Source organism: Balaenoptera ricei, chromosome 15 (genome assembly GCF_028023285.1).
Source record: "Balaenoptera ricei isolate mBalRic1 chromosome 15, mBalRic1.hap2, whole genome shotgun sequence".
NCBI classification, from domain to species: Eukaryota; Metazoa; Chordata; class Mammalia; order Artiodactyla; family Balaenopteridae; genus Balaenoptera; species Balaenoptera ricei.
This window is the reverse complement of record NC_082653.1, coordinates 62,488,382-62,506,225: the sequence shown is the minus strand read 5'-3', so window position 1 is coordinate 62,506,225 and position 17,844 is coordinate 62,488,382. Positions and strand designations below refer to the sequence as shown.

General features: G+C 37.1%; 1 protein-coding gene across 11 annotated transcripts in view; it reads right to left on the bottom strand.

Annotated features, from left to right (window-relative positions):
• The window catches only part of MRTFB (myocardin related transcription factor B), a 265,761-nt gene that overhangs the window by 127,131 nt on the left and 120,786 nt on the right, over positions 1–17,844 (bottom strand). For all 11 annotated transcript variants that reach the window (XM_059898877.1, XM_059898880.1, XM_059898876.1 and 8 more), the window contains one exon: positions 6,257–6,473. In XM_059898877.1, the coding sequence (XP_059754860.1) occupies positions 6,257–6,410 (154 nt within the window). In that variant the 5' untranslated portion in view covers positions 6,411–6,473. The remainder of the gene's footprint in view (positions 1–6,256; positions 6,474–17,844) is intronic.

The following is a 17,844-nucleotide window of genomic DNA, read 5'->3' as shown; positions in this document are numbered from 1 at the left end:
TTGCAGCTGCCAGGAAATTCATAGCTAACTTTAAACGTTTAATTGTGTTTAGTATAAGTCCTAAAGCCTTATTTAAAAAATGTATTAGAAACTAAGGAAAATTACAGTCAAGGAGTATATATTTCTCTTCTCAGTCTAAGTACTCCTCAGTAACTCCTGAGAGCAGGAAAAGAAACTGTCTAAATGTAACAGAATGTTTATTAATATCCTTGAGAATTATTTTAAATATTCAAGAACCTAAATACGTTAATAATAAAGCCAATGACAAGACAATTTTACATAAAAGTATTCATTTCTATTACGTTCAGTTACAGAAAGGGAAAGCAAGAATCCCACAGTTCCACGTCTTGGCTATTTAGCATCTATTTATTTCCTTCCCATTTATGACACTATGAGAATTTCATGTCTGGCTGTTTGCTCCAGAGAAAAATAGAACTATCCTCTCTTTCCCTCACCAACCTCTATTAGTCCATATTAGCGCATGTACATTCTAAGGAACAGGGTTTTACTCAAGACAAATGCTCAACACCGTTGTACTATTCCCAACACCTAGACTGACAGTAAGTCTAACAGGTTAATGAGGTGTGGGTAAATGTTTTCAAAGTAAAACCCCCAAAAAAGACCAGCTGCAAACACATACAATTTATTTACTATGGTACAAGGCGAGCAGTTTCCTTTGGCTGGGCTCCATGGCCAGGCAAAGTTCATCTGACTGTTTGACAATATATTAATACCTGTACTGAATCCAATGCAAAGAGCCGCCTTGATTCCCTTGTGTGCAACAAACTTTGGAATACATTATTTTCTCTCTAGTAAGTGGTCACCTGGAACAGAACAAGAGAAGTCTAAAACTGTTCAGTGACCCATTTAACAGATGGAAAATCTTTAGAAAAGTTTTCAAGATGGGACTATAAGCTCAAAAACCTAACAAGTGCAGTAACCAATGATACCGAAGTTTAAAATATGAATAACAAGTCTCTCCTCTTTATGGAGGCCTAAAACACACTATTTCATAATACATATAGCTTCAAAAAGCCTGCTAATACAGGAAGAGAAAGGTGGCAGATACTCATTTTCCACCTACATGATACTACTAACAGCTAGCCTGTGGTATGTCCGTGGCCATGTTAATATGACGAGCCTCATCTTCAGAGATGTGCAAAAAAGTATTAAAATACCGAACTGTTTCATAAAGAGAGAATCTATGTCAACTTATTGGCTTACTCTGTGATAATGCTGGCAATGACCTAAAAGCTTAAGTTCGCCAACCAGCATACTTAATTATCAGTCTTGCAAATGACCTCATGAATGAAAAGTTTCTTCCTCATGGTCTCATCTAAGTATGGGCACAAAGAGCTGTAGCTCTTTCAGGTATGTTGTTTCCATCTACTTTGCCTTTCCCTACTTTTATAAAGTTATATTCACCTTATAGCACCTGAGCTTTTCCTTTTTAAACAATAAAAGGACTAACTCTCCCTTTGACTGATTTCCCTTTTATTCCCAGTGTTAATACTGAAAATGTTAATGCTGAAACATGAAAATGGATCTATTCCGTGCATAAAATGTCAAAACAAAGCTCAATTTTCCTGTGTATGCATTGTTTTAGTAAAGGTACATTATTTAGTAAAAGTACACCCACTTTCCTTTATGAAGGACTATCTTGTTGGGAAGAGTCCATTGCCTAAATGGTTGCCTTACTATTGAGGTGCCACTAACTATAGAAATATTTTGGCCACGTTCAGGGGTAAAAGGAAAGCCCTAGCTTATCTTTACTAAACATCTTTCTTATTTACTCCAGTAGTGGGAATATTCTGTCACTCCACTACCACTGCCAATAGAAGTATTAACCAAAAATAAGGGAAGATCCTAGAATTGTTACTGTACTTAAATATCAACTTCATTTTCCTTGTGAAGTTTAATTATAAACTATTTGGTGATATAATCCTTCTATACACCAATCCCAAATTGAAATATCTTCATTTCCTTCCCAAAAGAAAGTAATTCTAACAAGTGAAATTCAAAGGCTTAGCAACAACAATAAAACACAATCACCAAGAAACTATCTATGTTCAATTATTTCATAATATCTAAACAGTACTTTGTGCTAATTAATTTTGAGGCTAACATCTACTTCTTGTACACGATATGATTTAAACATGGCATTAAGAAGACCTGAAAAGATGAAGAATAAACATTAAAAAATCACTAAGGTAAGAAAGTTATGGTTCTTCCATCTATAGATGGCTTGATGTGGTTCTTTCTACTCCGCTCACATTCCTGTATCAAAAACCTAGATTTCTGATAGCTGTACAATTCCATTTACGCCTTGGAATGTATACGCAAATTAGGCTAACATATCATAAGCCTGAAATTAAAGTGTAATATGCCTGAATATAAGGTAAGGTTTTTAACTTCCTGAAGTCACTAATTAGAAAAGAGGAGATTGTCTCATATTTGAGTCCTTACACAGTAACTCGTATCATGAGATGCTCTTTCGTTTACTTAATATTGAACAAAAAAGTACTTGAGGAAAATGCATTAGCTTAAAAATCAACCTCACTCGAAGCTAGTTTTAGGATGTTTATAGAAACGTCTTAATAGAAACAAGGGGGAGAAAAAAAAGGAAGAAAAGAACCAACACATTAATTATTCCCAGATAGTAACCTTAAAATTAAAAGCATTGGATGTTGTTACAAAGAAGATTTTGAAACACTGCTTTTAAAAAAGTAGTCAAGAGGGCAGATAGCAGAAGCAAGAAGAACTACAATTCTGCAGCCTATGGAAGGAAAACCACTTCACAGAAAGACAGACAAAATGAAAAGGCAGAGGACTTTGCACCAGATGAAGGAACAAGATAAAACCCCAGAAAAACAACTAAATGAAGTGGAGATAGGCAACCTTCCAGAAAAAGAATTCAGAATAATGATAGTGAAGATGACCCAGGACCTCGGGAATAGAATGGAGGCAAAGATCGAGAAGATGCAAGAAATGTTTAACAAAGACCTAGAAGAATTAAAGAACAAACACCTAGAAGAATTAAAGAACAAACAAACAGGGATGAACAATACAATAAGTGAAATGAAAAGTACACTAGAAGGAATCAATAGCAGAATAACTGAGGCAGAAGAACGGATAAGTGACCTGGAAGACAGAATGGTGGAATTCACGGCTGTGGAACAGAATAAAGAAAAAAGAATGAAAAGAAATGAAGACAGCCTAAGAGACCTCTGGGACAACATTAAACGCAACAACATTTGCATTATAGGGGTCCCAGAAGGAGAAGAGAGAGAGAAAGGACCCGAGAAAATATTTGAAGAGATTAGAGTCGAAAACTTCCCTAACGTGGGAAAGAAAACAGCCACCCAAGTCCAGGAAGCGCAGAGAGTCCCATACAGGATAAACCCAAGGAGAAACACGCCGGGACACGTAGTAATCAAAGTGGCAAAAATTAAAGACAAAGAAAAATTATTGAAAGCAGCAAGGGAAAAACGACAAATAACATAAAAGGGAACTCCCATAAGGTTAACAGTATAGAATTTCCTTAAAAAACTAAAAATAGAATTACCATATGACCCAGCAAACCTACTACTGGGCATATAACCAGAGAAAACCATAATTCAAAAAGACACATTCACCCCAATGTTCATTGCAGCACTATTTACAATAACCAGGTCATGGAAGCAACCTAAATGCCCATCGACAGATGAATGGATAAAGAAGATGTGGTACATATATACAATGGAATATTACTCAGCCATAAAAAGGAACGAAATTGGGTCATTTGTAGAGACGTGGATGGATCTAGAGACTGTCGTACAGAGTGAAGGAAGTCAGAAAGAGAAAAATAAATATCATATATTAACGCATATATATGGAACCTAGAAAAATGGTACAGATGAACCGGTTTGCAGGTCAGAAATAGAGACACAGATGTAGAGAACTAACGTATGGACACCAAGGGGGGAAGTGGAGGGGGGATGGTGGTGGTGGGATGAATTGGGAGAGTGGGATTGACATATATACACTAATATGTATAAAACAGATAACTAATAAGAACCTGCTGCATAAAAAAATAAATTAAATAAAATTCAAAAAACAAATTAAACTAAAAAAGTAGTCAAATACTGTTCTCTCAGAAAGGACACAAGTAAGAGTAGTTAATTCTGGAGAAGTAACTGGGTAGCTGAGGGACAAGACTGGGAGGGTGACCTACTTTTCACTATGTACCCATTAGTACCCTCTACATTTCAAGCCAGATAAATGTATTACCTATTCAAAAAAAAAAAAAGGTGATTAAATTCTATAACAGAAATTACAGCCTCATAAAATGTTATGACCAATCACAAATCAAACATGAGTGATTATGACTACCACACTGTAAGACACACAAAAAACCAAAAACAGCCCCACTGTTTTGTGAATGGTACTTGTGGTTTAGACATAAAATCTTCAGTGTCAGATCGTGCATGCATCTAAAAACTGCTGTAACTCAAACAATAGAGACAGAAATGAAGATACACCCTGGATTTTAGTGCTAGATGGATGATGCAGAGGTTTTCTACTGATGATAAAAACACCACACAGATACACAGGCAGAGTTTGGGCAAGATAATTTTATGAAATATGAGTGTGGATAAAGCAATCCTTTTATTTTATTGCACTGCTTCATAATATGTGGTTTTAATTACGTACACGTAACTAAATTAATAAATTCTAATTTTTACCATTCATCTACCTCCCTCTAAAAGTTTATAAGGGGAAGACTACCTCATAGTTGGGCTTACCTTATGTTCAGGCATACATATTCAAAAGAACATTCTTGCAAGAGAATGTGGCAAGCTATATCAAGTAAAATCCCCACAAAGCATAAGCTTTCCCCTTACACGTCCCTCCTCTGCTACGTATGACCATTTTCTTGAGCAACTGTATATTATTGCAATTTTATACCAGTTCAACTCTTATTTTGGTCTTTTTTTTTTTTGAGGGAAATAATTTGAATATTATACTGGTCCAAGTATACTGTGTACATCTGACCAATTTAGTCATGTTTCGGTTAATGTGGTTATACTCTCTCAGCCACTGCCTAAGATGAAGCTAGGCTCCTAACTGACGGAAGGTTCTAAAGCCATCACCAGCCAACCACAGCCTCCTGAAGGCTTTGACAGCTCCGAGCAAGATGTTGCTTTATACCAATTGCACTGCACAAGGGTTGTGCCCAACAAGCATCAGACACAGGTATCAGATATCTTGTTGGAAGGGAGAACAAGTACACCCCAAAGACATGCACTGAAGAACTGAGAATAGCAGCATAAGTCTTCAATCCATTTTCCTGAATAAGATAAGGCCATTATTTGAAAAGGATCAGGAAACACTTAGAACCCAGAAGATAAGTAACAAGATACGTAAGGAAGTGCTCTATAGGGAGAGTTTTATTTCTTCTGGCTTTTAAAACTGAAATTAAAAAAAACACATTTGGGATTGTAAGACTCATCAGAACTGTGGAAAGCATGGCAAATCCAGTTGAAATTCTTAATTCTTTCCCTGTAATATGTATGCTTGGTGTGTTTGTAAATTTTAATACTTTGTTTTTATGTTTTAAGTATTAAAAATAGACGTATATCGTCTATCTCTACTCATTTTAGTTAAAAACTGACAGTACTGTGTTTTCTGGAGACTCTGGGATGCTTCTGATTAATCAGGAGAATTTCCTCAATAGATAACAAATGAACAGAAGATATTCATTTTGTATACAAGTATGAGCCAGCCGAAGATTGAGAATATGGCCATATCCTATACTCATTAATACAAAAAATACTCAAACAAGAAATTCTTGCTTTCTTAGTGATCATTAAGATAGTTCAAATTCTGCCAATTCTGAAATTAAGGTGCAACACATTGGAGATGGGGAATATGGCAGGAGAATCTAGTCAAATCCACCATCTATTTTCCCTGGAGTCAACATAGGAAGCTGCTTTCCAGTACCATGCTAGCGTGAAATCTTCTGCTCATGCTAAAATGGTTGAACCTAAAGCTTATTTCCAAAGATAACTTTGCTACCAGAGATACTTACTGGGGAAATAATGAAAGAATTGGATAGAAAGTGAAACTCTGCCTGTTCCTCAAAACCAGCCAGCACCCCCTGAGGTTCTCTCCTTCGTGACAGGCTGCCCAAAGGAACGGACCAAAAAATTACTACCAAAGAGGGATACGTTTAGCTCACAAAGAGGTAAGCTCCCACCACACACGCTGAACTCACCATTCTTCCTTTCGTTCAGAGGGGGCAGGTGCTGACTGGACTGCAAGGAGAGTTCCTGGAATTCGTGGGCAACGGCTTCACTTTGAGGACTTGGAGCAAGATGGGCTAAAGGTCCCAACTCATCCTCGGTGTCCAGTGCCCCTGTGTGATCCATTGTGTCCCAGCCACCGGCAGCAGAGGGTACGAGACGCCTCTTAAATGTGGCCTGTTGAAGAGACTGTCAAAATAAAGAATGTGTAAATAGATGGTACTTTTATTTTTCTCTGATCTGCACAATAGTATTAAAATGGGAACCCTGGGTTCTAGTTCAGTTTCACTGCTATGTGGCAACTGCCATTCGTTTACCCTCTCTGCATTCAGGTTCCTTGTCTAACACACAGGAATATACCTCCTGTCTAAAAAAGTGCTTACTAGATAAATAAAAGTTGAAAGGTATTTTGTATAATTTTTTATACTGTGGATCAAAGAAAGTTATAGTTATCGGTGTCGCTACTTAAAGATTTTAATGCATCCTAAAATGACACAAAAGTCAACTAATGCTGATGAAAATAAAAAAGCAGTCTGGTTTGAAAAATCTATCTCAACTCCTACAAATCAAACAACTTTACACGAAGTCAACATTCCCAGCAACAGCAATGTTTCAGATAATGAATCCTCTGTCAGCCTCGGTCTCAGAGTGAGAACAGAGAACAAAACTTTCAGCCAACCCACAATGGACATACAGTTCACAACAAAGAGACAAAACTTTATTTTAAGCCACTGAGATTTGGGGTTGTTTACTATCACAGCATAACCTGGCCCATTCTGACTGATATAGAAATTGGTAACAGAAGTACCAAAGACACAATAAAAACCCTAAATACGTGACATTGGCTTATGTGGGGATGAGCAGTGGGCAGTAAGAAAACTGTTATGGGAAGCCGAAAGCTAGAAGGATGGTGGTCCGTGTTATGCGACGGCAAAGCACCTGACAGGCTACCTGCTTAGCAGCATCCCGCATCACAGTGCGTTTATCCATTCACCTACTGATGGACATTTGAGTTGTTTTCCGCTTTTGACTATTACAAATAAAGATGCTATGAACATTCCTGTATGAGTATTTATATGTATATATGCTTCCACTTCTCTTGGGTAAATACTTAGGAGTGAAGTGGTTGGATTGTTTGGCAGCTGCATGCATTAATTTTAAAGAAACAAACTATCCTCTAAAATGGCTGCGCCCTTGTGCTTTCCTACCAGCAGTGAATGAGAATTCTACTTGTTCTACATCCTTGCCAACACTTGATTATGGTCAATTTTTAAAATTTTAGTTATTTTAATGGGTGTGTAGTGATATCTCATGGTTTTATGTATGTATGTATGTATGTATTTATTTTGGGCTGCGTTGGGTCCTCGTTGCTAGGCACAGGCTTTCTCTAGTTGTGGCGAGTGGGAGCTACTCCTCGTTGTGGTGCGCCGGCCTCTCATCGCAGTGGCTTCTCTTTGTTGCGGAGCATGGGCTCTAGGAGCGCAGGCTCAGTAGTTGTGGCACACGGGCTTAGCTGCTCTGCAGCATGTGGGATCTTCCCGGACCAGGGCTCGAACCCGTGTCCCCTGCAATGGCAGGCGGATTCCCAACCACTGCGCCACCAGGGAAGTCCCGATATCTCGTGGTTTTAATGTGCGTTTCCCTAACGATGTTGAGCATGTTTTAATGTGCTTATTTGCCATTTGTGTATCTTCTTCGGTTAATATCTGATCAAATATTTTGTTGATTTTTTAAAATGGGTGGTTTATTTTCTTATTATTGTTTCGAGAGTTCCTTACATATTCTGGACAAAAGTTCTTTATCAGATATGTGATTTGTAAACATAGGCATACCTTGTTTTATTGTGCTTCACTTTATTGCACTTCGCAGATACTGCATTTTTTAAAAATTGAAGGTTGTAGCAACCCTGCATTGTTCAAGGCTATTGGCACCATTTTTCCAATAGCATATGCTCATTTCTTGGCTCTGCATAATTCTTGAAGCATTTCAAACTTTTTCATCATTATTAAATTTGTTATGGTGATCTATGATCAGTGATCTTTGATGTTACTGCTGTAACTGTTTGGGGGTGCCATAAACCATGCCCATATAAGATAACCAACTTCATTGATAAATGTTGCGTGTTCTGACTGCTCCACCAACCGGCCATTGCCTGTCTCCTCCTTCTCCTTGGGCCTCCCTATTCCCTAGGACAGAACAATATTGAAATTAGGCCAATTAATAACCTTACGATGGCTCCTAACCCTACAAGTGAAAGGAAGAGTCACATGTCTCTCACTTTAAATCAAAAGCTAGATATGATCAAGCTTAGTGAGGAAGGCCGAAAGCCGAGACAGGCTGAAAGTGAGGCCTCTTAGCCAAAGTTAGCTTAGTTGTGAAAGCAAAGGAAAAGCTCTTGAAGGAAATTAAAAATGCTACTCCAGTGAGCACAAGAATGATAAGAAAGCAAAACAGCCTTATTGCTGATATGGAAAAAGTTTTAGTGGTCTGGACAGAAGATCAAACCAGTCACAACATTTCTTTAAGCCAAAGACTAAGCCAGAGCAAGGCCCTAACTTTCTTCAATTCTATGAAGGCTACGAGAGGTAAGGAAGCTGCGGAAGAAAAGTCTGATGCTAGCAGAGGTTGGTTCATGAGATTTACGGAAAGAAGCCATCTCCACAACATAAAAGTACAAGGTGAAGTAGCAAGTGCTGATGTAGAAGCTGTAGCAAGTTATCCAGAAGATCTAGCTGAGATAATTAATGAAAGTGGCTACAATGAATAACAGATTTTCAGTGTAGACAAAACAGCCTTATATTGGGAGGATACTTTCATAGCTAGAGACTTTCATAGCCAGAGAGAATAAGTCAAACTCCTGGCTTCAAAGCTTCAAAGGACAGGCTGACTCTCTTGTTAGGGACTAACGCAGCTGGTGACTTTAAGTTGAAGCCAGTGCTCATTCACTACTCTGAAAATCCTAGAGCCCTTAAGAATGATGCTAAATCTACTCTGCCTGTGCCCTATAAATGGAACAAAAAGGTCTAGATGATAGTAATCTATTTACAACACGGTTTATTGAATATTTTAAGCCCACTGTTGAGACCTACTGCTCAGAAAAAAATTCCTTTCAAAATATTACTGCTCATTGACAGGGCACTTGGGTCACCTCAGAGCTCTCATGGAGATTTACAATAAGATTCATGTTGTTTTCATGCCTGCTAACACAACATCCATTCTGCAGCCCATGGACCAAGAAGTAATTTCAACTTTCAAGTCTTACTATTTAAGAAATAACATTTTGTAAGGCTATAGCTGCCATACATACTGATTCTTTCAATGGATCTGGACAAAAAATAAATCGAAAACCTCCTGGAAAGGTTTCACCATTCTAGATGCCATTAAGAACATTTGCGATTCATGAGAAGAAGTCAAAGTATCAACATTAAAAGGAATGTGGAAGAAGTTGATCCCAACACTCATAGATGACTTTGAGGGGTTCAAGACTTCAGCAGAAGAAGTAACTGCAGATGTGGTGCAAAGAGCAAGAGAACTAGAATTGGAAGTGGAGCCTGAAGATGTGACTGAACTGCTGCCATCTCATGATAAAGGAGTTGCTTCTTTTGAATGGTTTCTTGAGATGGAATTTAATCCTGGTGACGATGTTGTGAAAACTGTTGAAATGACAACAAAAAATTTACTTTATTTACATAAACTTAGTTGGTAAAGCAGTGGCAGGATTTGAGAGGACTGAAACCAATTTTGACAGTTTTCCTGAGTAAAATGTTATCAAACAGCAATGTGTGCTATAGAGAAATTGTTCATGAAAGGAAGAGTCATTCGATGCAGCAAACTTCATTGTTGTCTTATTTTAAGAAATTGCCATAGCCACCCCCATCCTGATCAGTCAGCAGCCATGAACACTGAGGCAAGGCCCTCCACCAGCAAAAAGATCACAACTCACTGAAGACTCAGATGACGGTTAGCATTTTTTAGCAGTATTTTTAATTAAGATACATAAATTGTTTTTTAGGCATAATGCTACTGCACACGTAATGGACTACAGTATGGTGTAAACATCACTTTTATATGCCGTGGGAAACCCCAAAATTTGTGTGACTTGCTTTACTGTGAAATTTGCTTTACTGCAGTGGTCTGGAACCAAACCTGCAATTATCTGTGAGGTATGCCTGGATTTTCTCCCGGTCTATGGCTTACCTTTTTGTGTTCTTAATAGTGTTTTGTAAAGAGCAGATGTTTTTAATTTGAGGAAGTCCAATTTACCAATTTTTTCTTTTATGGATCATGCTTTTAGTGCTGTAGCTAAGAAATCTTTGATTAACCCAAGGTCACAGAGATGATCTCCTATGGTTTTTTTTAGATATTTTATAGTTTAATATTTTACATTTAAGTCTATGATCCACTTTGAGTTAATTTTTATATCTGCTGTGAGATATGAATCAAAGTTTTCTGTTTTTTGCATAAAGATATCTGATTGTTCCAGCACCATTTGTTGAAAAGGTTATCTTTTCTCCACTAAATTGTCTTTGCGCCTCTGTTGCAAGCCAGCTGACCATGTATATGTGGATCTATTTATTGACTCTATATATAGTTCCCAGAAAGGAGAGAACCACAAAGGAGGAGACTCTAAATTCTGTGTATAAACTCTGCCCAAGTCTCTGGCTGACCCCTAAACTATGCACATGCAGGACAGGTTCCCAACTCCTTTTACTAAAGCATAAATAACAGAACTGAGATCTCAGCTGCTGCTCACCATTGGAAAGACAGAGTTTGCAAAGGTGAGTTCAGCAAAGTTAACTGCCTGCTAAAATAAAATAATACTCTAACTTACAGAGTCCAGAATCTCCACAACTGTCCGTCCAGAATTCCATATCCAACAAAAATACCCTTTAATAATGAAGGCAAAATAGTCACCAGCAGACACACACTACAAGAAATGCCAAAAGAATTTCTTCAGGCTGAAGGAAAGTAATGCCACATATTACTTGGGTCTCAGTAATGAAAAGCATCAGAAATGGTAAACATGTAGATAAATACCAAAGACTAGTTTTTCCTGTTGATTTCTTTAACATTACCATTCCAAGTAAAAATTATAGCACCGTGTTATGGGGTTTATAATGTATGTAGATGTAATATATATGATAATTATAGCATAAAAGATGGGGGAGGGTAACCATATTACAACATTGTTATAAATACTTCTATACATTATAAGGAAGTTGTACCATTTTAACTTGAAGTAGACTGAGAAATTAAGGTTGTACATTGTAATTCCTAGAACAACCATTTAAAAAAACACATAGTTTTAGCTAAAAAGCCAATAGGGGTATTAAAAAGGAATTCTAAAAATACTCATTCAACTTAAAAAGAAGGAATAGAGAAACAAAAAAGAGATGGGACAAACAAAAGCAAATAGTAAAATAGTAGACCTAAATCCAACCTTATCAATAATGATATCAAATGTAAATGGACTAAACATTATGATTAAAAGAAAGATTGGGGCTTCTCTGGTGGCGCAGTGGTTGAGAATCTGCCTGCCAATGCAGGGGACACGGGTTCGAGCCCTGGTCTGGGAAGATCCCACATGCTGCGGAGCAACTGGGTCCGTGAGCCACAACTACTGAGCATGCGCGTCTGGAGCCTGTGCTCCGCAACAAGAGAGGCCGCGATAGTGAGAGGCCCGCGCACCGCGATGAAGAGTGGCCCCCACTTGCCGCAACTAGAGAGGGCCCTCGCACAGAAACAAAGAACACAGCCAAAAATAATAAATAAATAAATAAAATTAAAAAAAAAAAAATTGACAGATGGATTTTTCAAAGTCTAAAAATGTATGTCTATAAGTGACATGCTTTAAATATGAAGACATAAATAGGATGGAAGTAAATAGATAGAAAAAGACGGGTCACACAACAAGATGCCCACCAAGGCTGGAATGACTACATTAACATCAATCAAAGTAGACCTCAAAAGGATGTGTTAGGTAGGTGAATTTGCATGTAAAATGGCTTATTTTGCTATGAAATATTAAAATATGACTCTTAGATTTTTTCAAAATTATGAATTTTCATTTCAAATTATTTATTCATATAAAATAAAATTTGTTAATAGCAAATTAATCCTAAGATACAAGTACCATAATGCCCTTTTAATGGCAAGATGTACAAACTCTGAACATTAGCGCTAATGATTTGGAAGATCCTTTAGGCATACAATTTAAAAATATTTTCATGCACTATTATCTGCACTTCATATCGAAGAATTTTTTTCAACCTATTATTCCTTGACATTATGCTCACCTCAAACTCCCACATATCCCTCCAAATTAAGAACATTATAAGCTAAGAAAATCTTTACAAAATGTAGCAAAAGAAAAAGTGTTCAAAATTTTTAACTTAATATTCATGAACATTTTTAACAGAGTACAGACTCTTTCTATTCTGAAATTCTACTACCAAATTTGCAAGCTGTCATCTAATATCTACTTAAATGCTTGATAATTTTGTTTTGAAATTGAAATTCAACATCAAACATAAAGAAACACTCTCTGTCCAACAGTCTCTAATTGAGATGTTAAAGAAATGGCACTAGAATGAATCTTTTCATTGGGTCATAATCTAGTTATGAAAGTAAGGCAATCATTCAGCTTTAATAATACAAACTGTGATAAAATATTAATTTGTCTAGAACTGACAGAATGAATGACTATGGAGTTAATATCTGACACGTCCCAATAATATAACTTCATTCCAAAATGAAACTAATCCAACATTTATCCAATGCTAGGTCAAAGCACAGCACAACACTAGTATAAGATCAACCTGGGATATGGCTTCTGCTCTCAAAAAACAAACCACTTCATTGTCAGATACTACACCAGAGACAGAGAAAATAACACAGGAAAAAACAAGAGGCATCACACTTTCATTTGTCCATCTATTGATTCACTCATATCTTTTTTTCTCAATGGAGTCAAGATAACACCAATAATGATCTTATATTTAAAAAGATGCTGGGCTAAGGTAGTTCTCAAATCAGTGCTAACGTTTGTTTTGAACCAAGTGAAGTCCAAAGCCAAATCTCTTTCCACTGTACCTTACTGCTCATAATGACTAATTCGTGTGAAATATTAATAAGTAGTATATAATCATTGTTATATAAAAGAAATGCTAAATAATAAAGGAGTTCAAAGAATATCAATATCAAACTTAAGAAGTTTAATATATAATCAGCCAAATGCAGACAGGTAGAATATCCAAATACACTCAACAAGAAATGTTTTAGCAACAGCAAAACTGTTGTCCCTGCCCTTAAAGCTCCCCTGAATTACAAATATTAGGGAAACACCTGGCTAACAGCCCGCAAAAATTTATTTACATTCAAACAAGATAAAACTTGGATCAAGAAGTTCAAAGACAAAGCTGACCACACACAAAAAGTAATTTCTGCATTAGAAGAGTATTTACTATTAAGTCCCATGATCAAACAAATTGAAAATTTCACATCAAATGCACTTTTGAGAAGCAGAATTTTTTGTCATTGGGTTGGGTAAATTAGTGATATCAACCTTAATTGATTATTTTATTCTATCAATTCTCCCTTCAAAGCTCCTGGTGGCAATTTGTTAAACATATAATGTTAGAGCTCAAAATTTATTTATGAATATAAGAACAAAACTCCTGTCAACTGTATATGCAAAGATATTTTCTAAATATTATACAGCTGTTTCTGTATTGTGCTCTAAATAAAATTTCTTAATGGTATCAGGAATTCAGGATCAAGTCTGTTTACATTTTTGTATAAGTAACATTCTCCTCCCAGTTTTATAACTGGGGAAAAAAAAAAACAATCACAAAAAGGAACACTTCATCCAATTTGTCCATATTCACTCTTAACAATTAGGATGGAACCAGAAAATCAGAGTTCTAAAAGCACATGTTTCTACACAAATATTATTTTACTACATACTGTTTTCATTAACTATTATTATTATGAAAAGTATTTTTGTTCCCCTATTTTTTCTAATTTAATTCCTGTTTTGATTACTTGAATGCACTTATATTTTCAAAGACTATGGAAGTTCATAGAATAACAGAACATTTTAGCTGAAAGGTATCTTAGAATCTATGCCTAGTAGGTGCTTCTCACCCCTCCTCACAATATGATAATCATTTGAAGAACTTTAAAAAAAAAAAATTCCTAATGGGTAGGGGTAAAGGAGAGTCTCTCCATAGATTTTGATACAGTTACTTGAAAAGAGTGATTCTAATGTGTAGCCAGTGCTGAGAATCATTGACCTAGTGGAACCCCCTTATTTTATAGAGAGGATAAATCATTTGCCCAATGAGTGAGAAGAGAGGTCAGAACCAAATTATTATAGCATGTGTGAAAACAACAGAATATAAGTAGGTACAAAGTGCTGTGGAAACCAAAAGAATTAAATGTCTAATTGTATTTGGGTAAGTTAGGAAAGTCTCCCAGGATGAAAAGGACTTTGCAGACACAGAAGTTTTTCTCATTAGTAAAAGTACAGTGGCATGAACAGCTATCATCCAATAGCAAAAAGTCTGATGGGGCCAGTGTAGAAAGAGCATAACATGGAGAAGCAGAAGACAAGGCTGGTGCAGTGAGTTAAAGCACAATTGTGAAGAAGTGTTAAGAAACAGTGATATGATCAGATTTGTATTTTAGAAAGATCATTCTGGCAGAGGTATGTTACTGATAAAAATCTCATGCTGAATAACCAATGTTGGCAAGGATGTGGAGAAAAGGGAACCCTCCTACACTGTTGGTGGGAATGTAAATTGGTGCAGCCACTATGGAAAACAGTATGGAGGTTCCTCAAAAAACTAAAAACAGAGCTAGCATATGATCCAGCAATCCCACTCCTGGGTATATATCTGAAGAAAACAAAAACACTTACTTGAAAAGATACATGCACCCCAATGTTCACAGCGGCACTATTTACAATAGCCACGGTACAGAAGCAACCTAAGGGTCCATCAACAGACAAATGGATAAAGATGCAGTATATATACACAATGGAATACTACTCAGCCACAAAAAAGAATGAAATAATGCCATTTGCAATAACATGGATGGACCTGGAGGGTATTATGCTTAGTGAAATAAGTCAGACAGAGAAAGACAAATACTGTATGTTATCACTTATATGTGGAATCTAAAAAATAAAACAAACAAGTGAATACAACAAAACTGAAATAGACTCACAGATACAGGTTACAAGCAGGGAGAAGGAAGAGGGGGAGGGACAAAGATAGGAGTAGGGGATTAAAAGGTACAAACTACTCTGTATAAAATAAATTAGAAGGACATATTGTACAGCACAGGGAATATAGCCAATATTTTATAATAACTATAAATGGAGTACAATCTATAAATATTTTGAATCACTATGTTGCACACCTGAAACTAATATTGTAAATAAACTATATCTCAATAAAAAAGTTAATAAATAAAATATGGTTACTGATTAGTCCAAGATGTTATTGGGTTGGCTAAAAAGTTCCTTTGGTTTTTAAGTAAAAATAAAAGACACATTTTTCACTTTCACCAAGAACTTTATTGAACAACGTATTCACTGTTTTGTTCCACTACCTTCGGCCATTTTTCAGGCAACTTCGTAATTCCATCTTCCCAAAACTTTTTATCTTTTTGAGCAAAGAACTGTTCCAGGTGCCTTTTACAGTCTTCCAGGGAATTGCAATTTTTTCCATTAAGAGAATTATGTAAAGACCGAAATAAATGGAAGTCCGAAGGTGCAGTGTCTGGTGAATACGGTGGATGAATCAGAACTTCCCAGCCAAGCTGTAACAGTTTTTGCCTGGTCATCAAAGAAACATGCGGTCTCGCATTATCCTGATGGAAGATTATGCGTTTTCTGTTGACTAATTCCAGATGCTTTTTGTCGAGTGCTGCTTTCAGTTGGTCTAAGTGGGAGCAGTACTTGTTGGAATTAATCGTTTGGTTTTCCGGAAGGAGCTCATAATAGAGGGCTCCCTTCCAACCCCACTATACACAACATCACCTTCTTTGGATGAAGACCAACCTTTGGTGTGGTTGGTGGTGGTTCATTTCGCTTGCCCCACGATCTCTTCCGTTCCAAATTGTTGTACAGTATCCACTTTTCATCGCCCGTCACAATTTGTTTTAAAAACGGAACGTTTTCATTACGTTTCAGCAGAGAATTGCATGCCAAAATACAGTAAAGGTTTTTTTCGCTTAACTTATGTGGAACCCAAACATCAAAGCGATTCACGTAACCAAGCTGGTGCAAATGATTTTCAATGCTTGATTTGGGTATTTTGAGTATGTCGGCTATCTCCCACGTGGTATAACATTGATTGTTCTCAGTTAATGACTCAATTTGATCGCTATCAACTTCAACTGGTCTACTCGACCATGGAGCATTGTCCAGCGAGAAATCTCCAGCACAAAACTTCGCAAACCACTTTTGACACGTTCGGTCAGTCACAGTACCTTCCCCATACACTGCACAAATCTTTTTTTGCGTTTCAGCTGCGTTTTTACCCTTCTTGAAATAATAAAGCATAATATGCCGAAACCACTGTTTTTCTTCCATCTTCAATATTAAAATGGCTACACAAAAACTCACCAATTTTGATAAGTTTTTTTTAAATGCACGCTGATATGACAGCTGTCACATACAATCTAACAAAATTGTTTCAAATGAAGTTAAAGACAACTAAGCGCTACTAGAGCCATCTTAACGGAAAAAGAAACCGAACGAGCTTTTTGGCCAACCCCATTTTTAAAAATCTCATGCTGAAAAGCTGACAGACTAAGTTAAGATAGTGGAAATGCAGAAAGGGGAATAAATTCAAAAAATATTTCAGAGACAACATTTCAAGGCTGAATGACTGGCTCATTTGAAAGGTAAAGGAGAATAAAGAATTGAAGGTGGCTGACCTAGGCAGCTGGAAAAGCTGGCAGGCAGGGATGTAGTGGGGAAGGTGCGTGTTCACTGTGAGAGACTACAGGCCCCTCAGAGGGAGCTCTGAGAAAGGCTGTGGCTGACGGGACAGCTATTTGGTTTGAAGCAAATCACTTAACCTCTCAGGGATCTGGTTTCCTAATTCAAAACAATGGAAATGACAAATGAAAAGAAGAAAAGGGAAGAATATTTACTACATTTCTATGTACTCAGTTTGGCACTAAGTTTACTCTATGCTTTCCTTAACTTTGCCCTAATGACCTCCCTGTGGGCAGGTATTACTCTCATTTTACAGATGAGAAAACCAAGGCTTGGAAAGATTAAACGAAAGTGAGAGATTAGCGCAAAAGCCGGGATTCTGACTTCAGAGCCCGTAGTCCTCCTAAAACAATATATTTATGTGCCAAAGCTCAAATGAGTTGGAGCAAATAACTGGGAGAGACAGATGTTACTGGGGTAGGAGGCAGTGGTGCGGAGGGGAGAGGCGGCTGTGGAAGGCTCCGTGGGCACGATCCTTCACACACGCACTGAAGGCCCAGGGTGGGCTCATTCACGCCTCCGTGCAGACCCTGTCGATCAGGCAGTTAC